The sequence below is a fragment of the Bos javanicus genome, chromosome 12 (genome assembly GCF_032452875.1).
Source record: "Bos javanicus breed banteng chromosome 12, ARS-OSU_banteng_1.0, whole genome shotgun sequence".
Lineage (NCBI taxonomy): Eukaryota > Metazoa > Chordata > Mammalia > Artiodactyla > Bovidae > Bos > Bos javanicus.
In genome coordinates this window covers 69,536,317-69,554,231 of record NC_083879.1, presented here as the reverse complement: position 1 = coordinate 69,554,231, position 17,915 = coordinate 69,536,317, and the positions used below count along the sequence as shown (strand labels likewise).

The 17,915-nt window shown below is 41.8% G+C and overlaps 1 protein-coding gene across 3 annotated transcripts in view; it reads left to right on the top strand.

The window, feature by feature from the left end:
* LOC133258052 (ATP-binding cassette sub-family C member 4) overlaps positions 1-17,915 on the top strand; it is a 184,096-nt gene that overhangs the window by 84,615 nt on the left and 81,566 nt on the right. For all 3 annotated transcript variants that reach the window (XM_061434391.1, XM_061434389.1, XM_061434388.1), the window contains 7 exons: positions 17-103; positions 5,015-5,111; positions 7,194-7,403; positions 8,584-8,724; positions 9,608-9,645; positions 10,213-10,307; positions 12,042-12,188. In XM_061434391.1, coding sequence (XP_061290375.1) covers positions 17-103; positions 5,015-5,111; positions 7,194-7,403; positions 8,584-8,724; positions 9,608-9,645; positions 10,213-10,307; positions 12,042-12,188 — 815 coding nt within the window. The remainder of the gene's footprint in view (positions 1-16; positions 104-5,014; positions 5,112-7,193; positions 7,404-8,583; positions 8,725-9,607; positions 9,646-10,212; positions 10,308-12,041; positions 12,189-17,915) is intronic.

Genomic DNA, 17,915 nt, shown 5'->3' with positions numbered 1-17,915 from the left:
TCTCTACGTTTTCTAGAGCTGTGTATCAGGATGCAGACATCTACCTCCTAGATGATCCGCTCAGCGCAGTGGACGCAGAAGTTAGCAGGCACTTGTTTGAACTGTGAGTTTGCTCCTGTTTCCTATTACTTCTGCTTTCCAAGAACCGATTAAAAGATCAGGGAAAAGAGCTCAGGAAAGCCTTTGTGCTTCAAGAGACTCAGCTGGCTCTGCCCTGGTATCCCTCTCTCCCTTCCCTTCATTCTACAGAAGATCCATCGTAGAGACATTTTGATCATGATGAGGTCAAGATAGGAAAATACAGAAGGTGCTTCCAGGGTGTGGAGGAGAGTGGACTCTGTCCTTAGGGAGTGAGGAATAGATGGCTGATTTCCTCCTGCTACTTGCAGTTGATAACCAGACACTGTGGATGGATCCAGACCCCAGAAATAAGAAGGAAGATTTACAGTTTTTAAATCGGAGAGTGGGACTCAGTAATCTGGTACTTGGCTGCCAATCCTTTTCCTTCATCTTTTTTTTTTTTTTAAGACATGTTAAAAGTGATGTTTTCAGGACTGACATAGGGCTTCTGTGGAAAGACCTTGATGATGCTTATTATTCTGTAGGTTCAGAAATTCTGAATAAGGTATAGAATCTGAGAATGATTTGTTGCACCTCAGAATGTCTTCAGTCATTGCTCATTGCTTCATGGATTCTTACTAGAGTTTTTACTTAAATCCACAATGTATGTGTAACTTGATTGTGAAACTAGGTATCTAGAATCTGGCTGAACTCCTGACTCTCATGTTTTTTTTCTGAAATTTGTTGTTCTTGTTTGTTGTTGAGTTTGTTGCTCTTGTCTGGCCACTGAACCTCTGAAGTAGAACAACTCTGATGTTTTTCTGTGTATAATGTGTCTAAGTCACGCTAACCGAGGCCTCTGGTGGAGTTTAGACTGACCTCTTTGAAAGCTTCATGAACTCTCTCTTTCTGAAACAGTATCTGCATCTCCTCCACGGTTGGTTAGTTAGCTCCCTTGCTGCTGTTCACCTTGTTAAAGCCAATGAGCCTTCCAGCTGCACTTATTAACACCCTGCTGTGTGCACAGAGATCAGTGCCCTTACAGATGTTACTGCACAAAACCTCTTAGTTTACCAGGAGGACAGTGTGCCAGGAGAGGGAAAGGACCCACACTGGGCAGAAAAAGGAGACTTGGATGTTCAGCTCTCATTCCTGCCTCTAAGGAACCTGTCTCCTTGGCCTCTGATAGCATCCACCTTCCGGTTTCCTCTTGTGGGCTTTCTTCTGTTCATGTGCCCTGCCCTTCTGTGTTAGGCTCCTTTGCTTCTGGAGATACAAGTCAGATTGGATTAGACCTAATGTCGTTAGGGGTAACAATTATGTATTTAAAGGCCTTATCACCAAATTCTCGGGTGTCTGCATTTGAATTGGAGGGGAAATGATTGATTTACAGCAGAGCCACAACTGCAAAGTAGAGAGGCTTCAGCAGAGTCTGCAGATGTGTGAGAGAGAGAGAGACGTGTGAGGAGCGCTGAGCTCTGGATACGAGGACCTGGGATACCACATCCACTAAGCAGGATCATGGGGCGGGTTCTACCAAAGTCTGTGTGTAACTTGTGCTTAGTTTGGGGTGATGAAAACACTCTGGAGACAGATGGTGGTGATGGTTACAGAGCAGTGTGAATGGGCTTAATACCACTGAGCTGTATGCTTAAACATAGGCAAAGTGGTAAATTTCATGTTATGTAATGATATGTTTTATTAACCACAATAAAAAGGGACTTCCCTTGTAGTCAGTAGAGAATCCACCTGCAATGCAGGAGGCCCAGGTTCGATCCGTGGCTTGGGAAGATCCCTTGGAGAAGGAAACGTCAACCCATTCCAGTATTCTTGCCTGAAGAATCCCGTGAACAGAGGAGCCTGGCAGTCTACAGTCCATGGGGTCGCAAGAGTCAAACATGACTTAGCAACTAAACCACCACCACCACCACGATAACAAGTGCAAAGAAGCATTAAATTGTTCAGAACAGGAGAGCAGGGCATGTGGCATTGCTTCCAGCTGTGTGGTTTCATCCAGCTTTCCCACCCTCTCCTGATTGTGACCTGATAGAAAAGTGCCTTGTCATGGGTTTGGTAACAGGGTGTGAGCGCTGTAAGCTTCATTTGCCATTCCTCACTCCTGGAATCATTGGCAGTTCAGCCTGTTCATTTCTCTTGTACTTATCACAGAAGTTCTCAAAAGTTCTCCTTCAAACAGAGAAGTTTTTTTTATAGCTCTTGGGTTTAATGACCTTGGATGTACACTTGATAGAAGCAAGCTTGTTTGGATTGTTGTTTGCCAATCAGAACCACATTCTCTGGGGAAACTTAGGGCAGGGAGCACGAATGCAATTTAGGAAATCACTCAGCAGCAACTGAGGATGTTCTCAACGAGTTAGAAAATTGGATGGAACAACATGCTATGAGAGATGGTGGTCGTGTCAGAGCTTAGTAATGGGGAGTGTTTTCTATTAAAAGTGAGTGACTCACACTTCTACTTGCCATTAACAGTTTCCTCTAGTCTTGAATCTATATCCAAGGTGATTCAGGTTCATGAGTGTTACAACTTTATGCTGTGAGCATAGTGGGTTCTATAAGCTACAGAAGGTGAGGGGCCTTAGATGAGCTGATTAAGTCCTAGCTGTGTCCGCTGTGGATCCTGATGTGTTTCAACTCCACATTGCCAGACCCCTGCCTCCTGTGTCATCAGATCTTCATGTCTGTCTTGATCGGATTCTCATGCTGCTGTCTACACAGCTCACCCTCCCGCTCCAGCCATTCTCAGACAACCCCACCCCCACCCCAGCCCGTTCAGGAAGCAGCTCCAGGTCCTCAAACAGAGAACAGGCTTCTTTGCCATCTGCCCACCTCAGCCTTTCCAGCTCTTCCGCACACCCACTCGGTGTCCAGCTGTACTGGCTCTGTGGGGTCCTTTCTCACCCCTGTCTGTCTGTTCACACTGGTCCCTCTGTCCCAGAGCCAGGAGCAGTGCCCCAGAACACAGAAGGAAGGTGGGCCCTGCCGTTCCCTCCCGCTCCTCTAGAGGGCGCCCGTGCCCTCTGGCTTCCCACAGCCCTCAGTGGGTGCCCTTGACCATTTATGAGTCCCCCCACCCTCCATACGCTGTGAATGCAGGAAGGCGCCTCAGCCCTGCGTGTTCAGTCCCAGGACCCCTGCACCTGCTGTGTCTTCTTCCAGGATGTTTCCCCAGACAGTCTCAGGGCTCCCTTGTTTCCCCGTCTAAGACAGCAGCCCCTCTTGCTTTCCCTCAGAGCACACATCACAGCCCCATAGGCATTTCCTGTACTCTTCAGTGTCCCCCTGTGCGCAGTGCAGAGAATTCTTTGCTGTCTTGACCTGTGGGTGTATCCATGGCTTTTGGGACAGTGCCTGGTACCTCACCAAAGTTTGTTGATTGAATGAATGAAGATAGGGACTCTTATTTTGTTCATATTTGATGTATTCTATGGGATTTATCCCTTCTTAACACAGCTCTCGTATAGGAATAATTTTAAAGAATTCATCGCTGAGTCAATTTTTATGGTATGTCTTAGAAATCTTTACTCTTCAAAACTTGGAAGATTATTTTTCTAGAGATTCAGAATTAAAGTCTTACTTAGGAATACATTCCTAGCCATCAAAACTGATCACTTTATTGTGCTTATTTATATTACCTTATCTGTGGTGGAATGTCAGGAAGGAAACCTTTAAAAAACTTGTGGGTTAGTGCCATCTTGGACCTACCAGCCCATCTGCCTTCAGTGGTTAATAGCAGGTAAATTTTGAATGTAGCAAAAAATTCCATTGAAAACTGAAAAGGTATGCTTGGTCAAGAAATTTAGCACACACACACACAAAAAGAAATTTAGCACAAAAGCTGAACTAAGACTTATCAGAAGGTATAAATGAATCTTTTTGAACTTGATGAAGCGATGGCATATGTGTCTACATCCCCGGTCTTCTGACCACAGACACAGTGTCCCCTTAGGACTTTTCTGTCCTGTGTCCGAAGCACATGACAGCTTGTGGTTAGGAGTAGGGAAGGGGGCTGACATTTACTGAGCGGATTGGTGGTTTGATTTTTTAGAACATATGAATGGGTTGTCATTGGCGTTATTTTGAGATGAAGAAAGTGAGGTTTAGTCGTCAGGCTCATGAGAGGGACTGAGCTGCAGTCTGCGGCCTCCAGACTCCCCATCTGACTCACTCACAGGCTGAGCTCTGGCCCAGGTTCCTGAGATTTGCTCTGCAAGGGCCTCAGGCTCCCAGAGTACCTGTCTGGACCCCTGCCCGTGGTCACCGGGGCCCTGTAATTCTTCATTTTCACATTGAGAGAGTTTTCAGTGCAAATGAAGTAAGATTTACTTCCTGGATGCGACTGGGAATGTTGTAGAGACTAATAAAGGCCACACTTGCATTCATTTTCCATCTAATGTTACTTAGGAAGAAATGTCTATGGAACGGAGTATGGCTAAGGTTATCGAGAAAATATGACTCTTTTAGGGTGGTTAATATGTACATCATAAAGCAACATTTAAGAAACTAAGGAAAATGTATGTATATTTCTGTGACATCAATCACTGTTCTCATTCTCAACATAACAATAAAATAATTAGTATTTTAATTTAGTCAACTTTTGAAATGTCAGTATTGCTCCATTGTTTTTCATCATGAAATATGTAAATAATTAAGATCAGTTTTAGGAAAAACAGCAGCGGATGCATGTTTCGCTAGACTGGTTTTTAGAATTTTTCTTTTTTTTAGTGGAGCTTGATTCAGACTTGATGCTGAATAATTTGAGGTCCTAGCTGAATTCATCAATTTGTATTTAATTTGTATTTTTATTCATATTGGTATTTGAACTACACGTCTTTGCTGTCTTGTCTTTGTCTCATTGTGTTTTCAAAATGTATGCTTGCAGTTTGGCTGACTTCCACTAATGTGTGTTTGCATACTGTCCCTTTTCCATCTGTAGGTGTATTTGTCAAGCCTTGCACGAGAAGATCAGAATCTTAGTGACTCATCAGTTGCAGTACCTAAAAGCTGCAAGTCAGATTCTGATATTAAAAGATGTAAGTAATTTCTAGAAGTCTCTGGAATTGCTAACACAGTGGTGTGTTGAAGGCCAGGCTGCCCTGCAGGGCAGTCTGCTTGGATTTGTGACAAAGCCCTCTTAGCTTTCAGTTTTTTGCCTTCTTCTTCTTACGACCCATATCTCTTTCTGTGTCTGATACATGTGGGAGCCTGTGCAGAAGGAGAATAAGGCCCTGCCTACGTGGGGCTTGTTTTGAGAAGACAACCTCAGGTTTAGTATTGAGTTGGCCAAAAAGTTTGATCAATTTTAAGCAACAAGAAAAGACTTACTTTTCATTGTCACCAAGAACTTTATTGAAGAATATGCTCACTCACCAAGTGAACTTTCTGGCCAACTCAGTACTGTCGGAATGACCAGTTGTCTCCTGGTGAGCACACCTGGATGAGTTGGGGACCATCCTTGCAGTTGTTCTGGTCCTCCCTCACAGCAGAGCGGGGACGGCTGCCCCCTGGAATGGTTAATACTTGGTTGTTGAGTAAAATTGCTGTCTTTGTGCCACTAGTGGTTTCTGAGTGCATCTTACTAAGTAGAACGTTGTATGCAACTTTCCTTAAATAAGGTAAATGCACTTGTCTCCCAGGTGAGGACAAGATGTACAGCATATCCTCAATCATTTCCTTGTTCTGCAGTATCAAATGGTCCCCAAAGGCTTCATTGGGTTTCTCCCGGAGAGGGGCGTCCTAGCCAGCATGCGGGGCTACCTGACTTGCCTTAACCAGAGCTGTCTTCTTTGTTTCGTTTGCATCCTGGGATTTTTCCTCATATTTTGTTCACCACTGAGTGAATCAGCTGAGTCTTGTTTCATATGGTGAAAAAGTACAAATCTTCTGCAGCTTATTTTATGTAACTTTGTAAATGAGGGACGCTGCAATGATGTGTCGCACAGTTTTTGAAGAAGATGAGTCGACTGGCTGTAGCTTAAGCAGTTGCCTAATTTGGGGAAGACCAGCCGCTGGTGATGGGTTGTGCCTATGTTATCCTCGGATTTAAGTGCTTTGCTTCTGGCTTAGGTTTTTGATTGTGGCATACCAAGGCATTAGAGCATCCCGGTCTTATGACCTCCTTGCTGAGGTAGTTCTTCCGGGGGAATACTGAATTTTCAGTCGAGAACTTCCTGAGTTTGTGGGGAGGTGTTAAAGACTATGAAGTCATATCTCTTGGGTTCTCTGTGCAGGGTCAGTTTCTTCAGGCCCTGTCCTAGTCAGACATGTGGTACTGTGGCAGTGGTCAGCAAAGACTTGTCTAATGACCCTTACCTACACAGGTATGCCAGTGCCCACCTCTGTGTCAACAAATTTCTTTTACGGAATATCCTCCCTAGTGGACTTTTTAAAAATTTCTGCTTGTCTCATGAGACTTCTCTAACTTTCCATGTTGTCTTAAGAGATTGTGCTGATCCTCCCACCAAACTGTTATTTCTTGCTTTCCTAAGTGCCCAACGGACTCCATCTTTAACACATGAGCACACATTTCTTTCTCGTCCCCAAACCTTACACAGGGTTTGGCAGAGAGCACAGTGCTCACTTCTGTTCTAGTTGAACTGAACTAGATTTGTCCACCAGAAATTCAGACCTCAAGATCATTTTCTTACAAACATCATGATTTAATATCAGTTTACTTCTCTTGATTAGTGTTTACCATTAGCTTCCTAGGTGGCGCTAGTCGTAAAGAACCTGCCTTCCAATGCAGGAGACATAAGAGATGCAGGTTTGATTCCTGGGTGGGAAATATCCCCTGGAGGAGGAAACAGCAGCCCACTCCAGTATTCTTGCCTGGAGAATCCCATGGACAGAGGAGCCTGGCAGGCTATACAGTTCATAGGGTAGCAAAGAGTTGGACACGATTAAAGTGCTTTAGCATGTATAACATGCATGTATGCACGATTGGTTAGTATTATCAAATGAAAATCCATTTGGCTCAAATTTTTTTTTAATTATTTGTTTGAAATGAAACAAAGATGAATATTTTTAATGATAGAAGGTACAATTCACAAAGAAGATAGATATCATAAATGATTAGACACCTTAACAAACTCTCAAATTCTTTATTGCTGTTTTAGGGCCAAATGGTGCAAAAGGGGACTTACACTGAGTTCCTGAAATCCGGGATAGATTTTGGTTCCCTTTTAAAGAAGGAGAATGAGGAGGCTGAACCATCTCCGGTTCCAGGAAGTCCTACCCTGAGGAATCGCACCTTTTCCGAGTCTTCGGTTTGGTCTCAACAGTCTTCCAGACCCTCCTTGAAAGAGGCCACTCCAGAGGGCCAAGACGTGAGTTTCTCGTCCTACAGCATGCGTGGGTCTGTCGCTCTTGGTGGCCTCATGGACCTTCAGTCTGCTCTGTTTATGACATCTCTGTGTTCCAAAGAAGACACCAAATTTCCACGGCCTTGTTCCATGAAATTGGTAGAACTAAAACAGCATGCGGGGAGCCAGCCTGATTCGGCTTCTCCTTTTGGCGTAGGATGGAGACAAGTCCTGGTTGTACTGCTATGACTTGCATGATGTATGTGGTATTGACAGTGGAACTCTTGTTACCATAGTTAATTGTATGTGCTCTGGTGGACCCCGGCTTCCCTTATTCATCCAGATGGTTAATTTGAAGAATCCCTCATTCCTAGCCTGCTATGACTTCCATTAAATCAGCTGCTTTTGCTTTGTGTTGGAATATTCTGACATTGCAGGTGACTGATGGTATTGTTTTGCTTCAGCATCAGATGGTCTGTGACAGGACACCTCTGTCACCAAGGTGCAAAGCACCCAACACACAGCAGACACTTTGGAATGTGTTCCCATCTTCCTTTCTTATTTTTCAAGATGTGGAACCATATGTTGTCATCTCGCATATACAGTAGGCAGCAAACCTTTGGCCCATGTGACTGTGTAATATATTCTAAATCCTATAGACAAAAATGGACAAATGCACTAGGTCTCCTTTAAAATCATCTAGCAGTTTTCTCAGTGTCCAGACTCTCATTGTCCATACCCGGGATTCTGGGATGATTCTGATGAGTATTCAGATTAGTCCCTCAACTTCCACATTCAGGAACCACTCTGTCGTCACTGAGGGGCACAAATAAATTACATGGATACTTTGGTTATGTACCATTTCGTGTATTATTTTGGAGAAAGCATCTATGTTTATGCTTTAATCAGGTACTTTGTACGTGTGCGGTTAATCATGCTGTTTATTTAAGCGAAGGCACCTGAAAATGAGTAACATTTTGCAGATGACATTTCCTTATTTCTGATAGATTTCTAGAATTGGCATGGCCGGGTAAATGCATACATGGTTTGGCTCAGAGTTTCCACATTCTTCTCTCTCTGTAGGATCTTGCCCTCCTACCAGCATATGAGTTGTGTCTGTTTCACTGCAGCTTTGGAGTGGAGGTTATTGTTGATTTAGGGTTCATTATTTAAATTTTTGTCTCTCTCTGCCTTTCCTTCCAAGACCGAAAATATACAGGTTACCCTAACTGAGGAGTCCCGTTCGGAAGGAAAAGTTGGTTTTAAGGCTTATAAGAATTACTTCACAGCCGGTGCTCACTGGTTTATCATCATTTTCCTCATTCTAGTAAACCTTGCAGCTCAGGTAAGTAAGGATTTTTATTTTTATTTTTTCCATGGGAAAAAACCCTCTTGTTTATTTGATTAAACAAAAATAAAATAAGCTGCAAAGGAACAATTTTTATTTTGATTTGTGCCCTAATGTTGATATTTTTAATACTATTTATACTGTGTTTACCTTACTGTATTATTATTTTTTAATATGTGAATTAAGAGATTTCTTTGGAATAACTGGCTCATGAGGTTGTGGGATCTGTCTGAGTGATTCTGAAATCAGAAAGGCAGGCCTGCAGGCTGGAACCTCAGGCAGGAGCTGAACCTGCTGTCTTGAGGCAGAATTTCTTCCTCCTCCAAGAAGCCTCAGGGTTTGCTCTTAAGACCTTCGTCCGACTGGACGAGGCCACCACAGTGTTGAGGGTGATCTCCTGTAAGTTCTGATGATGGATGTGAACCACACCCACAAAATACCTTCACAGTAACATCTGGAGTAGTGTTTTGTTGAATCAGTGGAGACTGGTATGGCCAAAATAACACAGAAAACTAGCTATCACAGTTCCTAGGAAGCTTTTATCCTATGAAAAATCCTGACATGTATATAAACACTGTGTTTTGAAGTCCACTGGAATTTGCATTGAAAAGTATCATATGTGCATAGCAAAATAAGTGAAGCTTCGTGGTGGTGTGTGTACATGACAGAGAGGTTCTAGAAATAAACAGCGTCTTTTAGAGATATTAAAATGTAGCATGCCCTCCCCTGACCTGTGGTCATCTGGGGTGTGGGGCTTGGCACAGACCTGAGCTGGAAGGACTGTCTCCATGTTCTGGAGCCTTTCCATCTCCCAACCTAGTGAGCGGGGTGTGAGGCTCAGTGATGTCAGTGTGTGAGTAACTGTTGTTTCCTGCTCCAGGTTTCCTACATCCTGCAGGATTGGTGGCTTTCATACTGGTAAGTGATTTCTGGTCTGACCCAAAGTGCTGTGAAATCTACATGAACCTCACCTTTCCACAGAGTCGGTGGGGGAGGCGGGCTTGTTCAGCCTCCTCTTCTGACTGACCCTCTCGTAGTTTGCCTGAAGAAAAAGTAAAGATCCTGCTGGTGGCGTGTGAACTCCCGTGATCCTTAGCAGCTTCCTCACAGACAGTTCAGAGAGCTGAAAGTCGTGATTCAAATTGAAATTTTTTTTACAGTAGAGAAACAAAGGGCCCTGTGAGCTGGGAAACATTTTGCAGCATAAATCATGTCTCCTAAATCAAGGATTTGCCTGGAATGCGGGAGACCCAGGTTCGATCCCTGGGTCGGAAGATCCCCTGGAGAAGGAAATGGCAACCCACTCCAGTACTCTTGCCTGGAGAATCCCATGGAGGGAGGAGCCTGGTAGGCTACAGTCCATGGGGTCGCAGAGTCGGACATGACTGATGCGTGTGACTTCACAAATCAAGGATGATTTTTTTTTTTTTAATATTTACCTAATTGTATCTATCGTGTAATCTTTTTTTCTTCCCTGTTCCCTAGGGCCAATCAACAGAGTGCCCTAAATGTCACTGTTAATGGACAAGGAAATGTAACCAAGAAGCTCGATCTGAACTGGTATTTAGGAATTTACTCAGGTAAAGTTGAGTCATCTGGTCTATTATCCGAGAGTCTGAGTCGCTTACAATGAGCCCATGTGAGCAACTAGGGCTTCCAGGAGTAATTCAGTAATGTCTTAACAGATTAAGTTTCTGAGCCAGCCGCATTTATTCTGTGAATTAATTAGAATAATTATTTTAAAAATCTGCTAGAAGAAAAGAGGTTGAATGAAGACTCTTAATTTGCTCTGTACTGGATTTTGGAAGTTAAACCAGCATTGCATATTGAGAAAATCAGCCACTGGAAATATGTGACTATTGTCTATTCTAATAGGTTGCTTTAGCTAAATCTTATATTATTTTATGGATGTGTGAGGGGATTAGAAACAGATCCCCACCTTATGGTTCAGATTGTTCCAATTCTTTCTGAATGAAACTTGGCTTTTATTGACCTTGGTTGAAATCCTCTGGCAGCCAGGGTCCCAAATAAAAGCATTACTGCCTCGCAGGTGTGCAAACTCTCCTTCGCCACACTGCTCATCTCTTGGGCTTTACTAATTTCTTAAGGCAGAAGCTAAGTAGGGAGAAATCCAGTCAGTGTCTGGGAATTAGGGTTCCTTCTCCTCCTTTCCTGAGATCACAGTGTTATTATGTCCATAACTGTGTGATTAATTGAACATCTGGCTTGCCTACTAATATCAACACAGCTCTTTGTTTTCACACCAGTGCCTAGAATATACGTGGCATTGCATACTTTTAAGAGGAAATCCTCATCTAAAATTTTAAATATTCGCACAGGAAATATACAAACTTTCTGCAAAGATAGTGAGTTATCTTTGTAAGAACCCACTCATTGAAATTTTCTATGTATTTTGTTGATCTCTTGCTAAGAACTCTAAATCCATTAGCTATTTACCTTCTGAATTGGACTATGGGGGCTTGAAGGAGGAAGGGTGGGTTTATGTTACATATTCATATAGGATGGTGGTCTAAGGCAAATGCCTGTTGATGGAACCCAGAAATTTGAATAGCTTTCAGAATTTAAATACTGAAATTTAAATTTCAGAATTTAAGTGTCTCATCAGAAGGGAATAAAGTACTTAATGGAATATTTATTACAGAAGTTATCCCCTCTCTGTTTAGCATTGTGAATTCAAAAAATGTTGGGAGGTATTCTACTTTTTATATGCACAGTGGTACTCATTTCTGTCATTAACAAAATGTAATTTAAATGCTGATGTTCATTTACATTTATAATTTGTATTTTCCTACAGTTCAGTTAGATTTTTTGCTTGCAGATTTATGTGGTATTTTTATACTCTTTAAAGCTACTTGGGTTTGTCTATAAGGACATGATAGTAAATCATTTCTTGTGTTTCCTATTCATTAACATGCCGATACCAAAGCCTTTCACCGTTTTAGATTATGAGACATCGTAATTATTAACAATTGAAATGTGAAGGGAAGACCAACAACTTTTAAAAATTTTTCTGAGTTTTATTGAAACTTATAATTGAATTAGAAAATACTGGAATGAAATTTTATTTTACACTTCATTTCCTTCCCCCTCATGAAGTTTATATTTAATGAGAGGAAAACGGTGTATTTTGTTTTCTTCTTTTTAAAATGTCTGTCGTGAATGACTTAAACTCTTCTAGAATCCAGATACTTGATGGGATAAGGATATAATATCTTTATAAGCTGCTTGGCATGGCTTAGCATTCTTGTATCAAAGGCAGAGATCTTGGGCTTAATGATGTTTCTTTATTTCAGGGTTAACTGCATCCACTGTCCTGTTTGGCATCGTCAGATCTCTCTTGGTATTCTTTGTCCTTGTTAGTTCTTCACAAACTTTGCACAATCAAATGTTCGAGTCCATTTTGAGAGCTCCGGTATTGTTCTTCGATAGAAATCCAATAGGTAGGTCAGACACCAGACTTTTCAGTAAGTGTGTCCTGTTATCGTACTTAATTAACGCCTGATTCCTTTTTTTTAAAATTTAATTCTTTTTAATACCAAAAACATTTTGTATTGGGAAATAGCCAATTAACAATGTGATGATTTCAAGTGAATAGTGAAGGAACTTGTAAATATGTCTTGTTATCGTACTTAGTGCCTGATTACTTTTTTTAATTTTATTTTTTTTAACATCAAAAACATTTTGTATTGGGATATAGCCAATTAACGGTGTTGTGATAATTTCAGGTGAACAGTGAAGGAATTCAGCCACACGCCTACATGTATCCATTCCCTGCCAATGCCTGATTACTTTTGATATTTGAATTGCTTGGAAGAAAATCTCTGTGCATATCGATCCATTTTGTGCAAAAAAATTTACTGATATTTTTCTTCTACCAGGGGATATCTGAATATAATTTTATTCCAATTTTGTATGAGTGTGGAAGTATAAATGTATGCTTACTTTGCAGAATGATTCAAGAGCTGATTTGTGTGGCAAATGAACCTCTCTACATTTAATGCAAACATATTTACATATTTTGTGCTTGTTGCTAAAACATAGGCTGTGTTACATACTTTAGGTAGGTCTCTATTCAAACCTTGTTACACTGAATCTCTACTCAAGACCAGCTATGTGGTTTTTTCTTTCATTGCCCATGCATATCTAGGATCCCTTTGCTTGTGCCCTGAGTATGAGATCTATCTAAAATGGTAATGAATAATTAATTAACATCCAAGATGAATTTAATGTAGATATCCTCTTCAAATAAAACAACTGTATAGCTTATAGTGGAGTTTTGGTAACACGTAAGAGGCTTTGTGGTACATACGTAGCAGGTGGATGCTCAGTAGTAAGTTTCTCAGTATGAGTGTCCTGGGAGGTTTCCCAGTGTTTGCTTACTCCACCTTGAGGCCTTCAATCTGTCTTACTTCAGAATGTAGCCTCCTGAGCTATGTTTCCATGAAGTTCATCAGTGGATGTGTCCACGCTGTCTAGTTGACTACACTTGTGCTGAATCCCGGGGTAACTTTGTTTTTGCAGGTGATGATTGACAGGACCTGTTGAGGCAGGGAGGTGGGCTGCAGGGAGGACAGAAGTAGCCTTGGCCTGGCCATCAGCTAGCCATGTGACCAAGGCCAATGCAAGGTAGATCTATTGGGCAGGCAGATCTCAAGGCAGGATGTTGTCTGTCTTGGTTTTGAAGTGTGGTCTGTGGAGCCAACTGCCTGGGTTCAATCATGGTGCTAGTTACTAATGGTCAAATTTTAATTAATACTTATGTGTTGTTTACTCTGCATCTCAGTTTTATTTGGAAAGTGGGGTGCTATTCCCACACTTGCCAGAATGTCGATACTGTTAGAATTCAGCAGGTGAGTATATTCACAGCATTTAGATTGAAGTCAGGGCCTTATGACTCTTCGAGTCAATGACCACATGCTATGTGGGCACTTCGTCTCCTGTGAAATGGGAATAACTGCTGCCCTTCCTATATCACTGTGTGAGGATTAAATGAGGCTCTTCTTGCAGCATCTTGTGTACATTTATCCAGCACGTGTTTCATCCAAGCACTGGGTGGAGCACAGGATGGTAAGTTGCAGGGGCCCATACAGATCTCATCTTATTATAAAGCTGTGGACACAAACTAATTGGAGGGGTCCGTGCTGTTATGGTTGTGGTGTTGCTCCACTTTTCAGTTAATGTGAAAAATACAGTCATAACGTTGGAAGCATCAACAACCCCTGTAGGCTTCTCCAGATGCTGGTTAATTATTTCGGGATTTGGGCCCAAGCGTAAATCTTCAAAATCACTCATCTTACTGCAGCCGGCACACTAGGGTGTATCTTGTCTCCCTGTCCTGTGACTATTAATAGGACCTGATTCCTTCAAGAAAATAGAAGCCCAAATAGTACTGCAAAGACAGGCCTGCCTTGCCCAAATTAGGAGCCACAGGTTATTTATTTACTCTTTTGTTAATAGAGTAAAACTTTTTTTTAATGGAAAATTTTAAGTGATGACTTTTAAATTTCTATTCATTTTTTGTACTTTTAATACTTGTTTTATCTTGTTCTTCTTTGGAAAAGCAAGTAATGTGTAAGAATTATACCTCATAGTTGAGATTATTGATTATGTGTATCCTAATAGTTATAATATTTTTTAAAAAATCCCCTTCTATAGCAGAGAGACTGACTTGCTCAACTTTTTGCTTCTGTGTTGATTTTTTTTCTTGGCATGTGGGATCTTGGCTCCCTAATCTGGGATCAAACCCACAACCCTTGTGTTGGAAGATGAAGTTTCAACCCCTGGACTGCCAGGAAGTCCTTCAACTTCTAAGTTACCTTAAATATCTGGGTTTAATTCAACAAAGTTCCCAGCATAAAATTGTGGGTGATTTGATTTCCAGAGTCTGTTTCCCCTGTAGAATGTAGTGATAATGAAGGGTGTCTCTCTCCAGGATATCGTAGGGGGTCAGTACATTTCCTATGATTTCAGGATCCTGACAACCTCCCAGAGTTAGAAAAGTAATGAAAGGAAGGACTTTGGGCTTGGGATGGTGAAGTTGGGAAACACAGGCCCATCGGGTCTGCACCTTCCCCAGTCTGACTGGATTTGCACTCATCTCACCAGAGTTCCCTTGTTTCTACTTGTCTCCAAGCCCACTTGTGCCAGTGGGTTCTCAGTGACCCTGAACTGGATGGTCACAAGGCCTTACACATTGATTCATTGGTGGACCCACTCTAAATGTTCTGTTTCCATTCTGATGCTTCATCCCAGATCTTCATGAATTTTGTTAGACACTGGGGGAGTAACTGGTTGTAACTGCACTGGTTGTGCTAAGAACCAGGGTTCCATGGGAAGTTGCTGAAAACACCAATTGCTCTACCAAATTTGCAAGTTCCCTTACTTTCATTGTATTTATCATATTCTGTGAAGGAAGCGTCAGCCTAGAAAGTGCATGGTTTCTCTGCGTACAGTTTAACATTCCAGCAGTGCTCCTGTGGCTACTCTCTATTTTGAACCTGTGTTTCGATGCACGTGCTTTACTTTGTTGATATAATGTGATGCTTCATTGCCTACTGGTGTTTTATAATCTGTGTGTGGCCTTAGAATGGCAAAACTAGGTTTCATTTTTTCTTTTCTCTTCCTTTTACCTCCCGTTATCTCACCCGTCTCTCTCTTTCACTTTCTTCCTTTGATGTATTTTGGTAATGGTGTGTGAGGGCTAAGTTGCTTCAGTCCTGTCCAACTCTGTGCAGCCCTATGAATTGTAACCCGCCAGGCTCCCATGTTCATGGGATTCTCCAGGCAGGAATACTGGAGTTGGTTGTCATGCTCTTCTCCAGGGGATTCCCCTGACCCAGGGATCAAAACCTACTTCTCCTAAGTCTTCTGGTACCACCTGGGACACCCCTCGGTAATGGTATTATATGTTGAGTTATTTAGTTCTTAATTTTTTAAAAAAACTAATTCTATTTATTTAGTTATTTTTTTTGGCTATGCTGGGTCTTTGTTACTTCTTGTGGGCTTTCTCTAGTTACGGCTTGTGGGGGCTCCTCTTCCTTGTGTTGCACAGGCTTCTTTTTGCAGTGGCTTCTGTTGTTGTGGAGCATAGACTATTAAGCCTGGGCTCACGAGTCGCAGCCCACGGCTTGGTTGCTCTGAGGCATGTGGGATCTTCCTGGACCAGGGATCAAACCAGTGTCCCCTGCATTGCAAGGCGGACTCTTAACCTCTGGACCACCAAGGAAACCTCATTAAGTTTTTTTTGAGGTCGTAGTTTTAATGAATGGATTGTATTTATTTATTTTTAATGTGTACTTATTTATAAATATTTTTTTGCTGCACCACGTGGCATGTGGGATCTTAGTTTCCTGATCAGGCATCGAAGCCACGCCCCCCTGCATTGTAAGGTGGGTTCTTGACCACTTGGCCCCCAGGGAAGTCTCACTTCCTTTGTGTGTTTCATAAAGAGCTACAAGTTTTCAGGAGCCAGAGCAGACATCCCTTGCATGTTTTGATTGCAGCTGGGTTTGACTAGTGCCTTTTGGGCATGTGGGCCGCGTTCGTGTGCTGTTTGTCATGTCCACATCTCCCTAGCCAACCTTTTGTCTTCTGTCTCTGAAGTCAACTTTCACTTGCATCAGATCTTCATACTCGGGTAACACAAATCGCAAGTCAACAGTAAGTCATTTAGAAATTCAGAGATGATTTCTGTTAAAAACCCAGATTTTGTTTCCCTTGTGAGGACGAAATTTGTTTTATTTTCTACATCGGGCACAAGAGGGCAGCATGATCTACATTATTTCAGGGATGTACTGTAAGGGGCATCTTCCTGCAAAATCTGGTGTTCTTATACTAAAGCTTTCTTGGAAATTCTATTTTTATGGCCTGAGGCTCTGTATTCTGTAGTGTTAGTTTTTAAAGCATTGTTGAGGTTCGTTATGTCTGAAACATTAAACTCTTTTGCTGTCCTTAAATAACTAGCAATTCAAAGATGGTATTTGGATTTCTTAATTTATATGGTTTACCCTAGTAACTGAAATAGGCCACTGCTGACATGTTTACTGGATTTTATTTTCATTCCTAAAGAGTAGAATATGATCAGTTGCAGGACCCGAGTCGAACATGAGCTTTGGAAGATATTATGATCAAGCACTTATCATCCACGCAGTCAGAGTTCGTAGAAACATTTTATCTTTATCAAGTGTCTAAAGTTTCATGCTTTGATTTGGAGACAAGATGAGAAGATAGTTGTCCTGTTTGTTCCTGCCTAATTATTATGGCAAAACACTTGGCTTAGAGCTTTGCGTGTAATGGATTCCAGATAAATATTTGTTGATTTCCTTTCAATTGGCTAATTTGGCTTTAAGATACTGAGCCACGGTGTGAGTAGATGTGTATCTTCTCTGAGGAAAATGCAGGCAGCTGGGTTGTGGCTGGTATGTTTGTTTCACACGACTGATTTTTGTGCTCTGTGTGTGTGTGTGTGTTCGTTATTCAGTGTTTAAAAACTACAAATTTATATCTCTTTTTTTAATAGATCAAGTTAAGTTAGAGCTAATGCACTGTAAAAAATTTACTAATTTCTTTTGTTATTTTTATTCTTCTGGTAGTACTACAGTTTTGGAGAAGGCAATGGCAACCCACTGCAGTACTCTTTCCTGGAAAATCCCATGGACAGAGGAGCCTGGTAGGCTGCAGTCCATGGGGTCGCGAAGAGTCGAGCACGACTGAGCAACTTCACTTTCACTTTTCACTTTCATGCACTGGAGAAGGAAATGGCAACCCACTCCAGTATTCTTGCCTGGAGAATCCCAGGGACAGAGGAGCCTAGTGGGCTGCCATCTGTGGGGTCACACAGAGTCGGACATGACTGAAGCAACTTAGCAGCAGCAGCAGCAGCAGCAGCAGTACTATAGTTTAAGAGAAGACATATTCTTTTATCTTCCATAATGAAAAATCTGGAATTGCCCTAATTATTAATATTTCCTACTTGACTGCGTGGGAGATGAGGCTATGTAAATTTCACCCATGTAAAATACCAAGAACGAGGAATTTAGTTTGGGACAAGGAGGAGGAGGGGTGGTCGAGATTTGAATGATTGCTGTTTCTTAAATCTGGAAAGGAACTCATTAGCCTCCACTTCAAGTTGCTGATGAACTCATGAAGTAGTGGAAAGTAAATTGAAA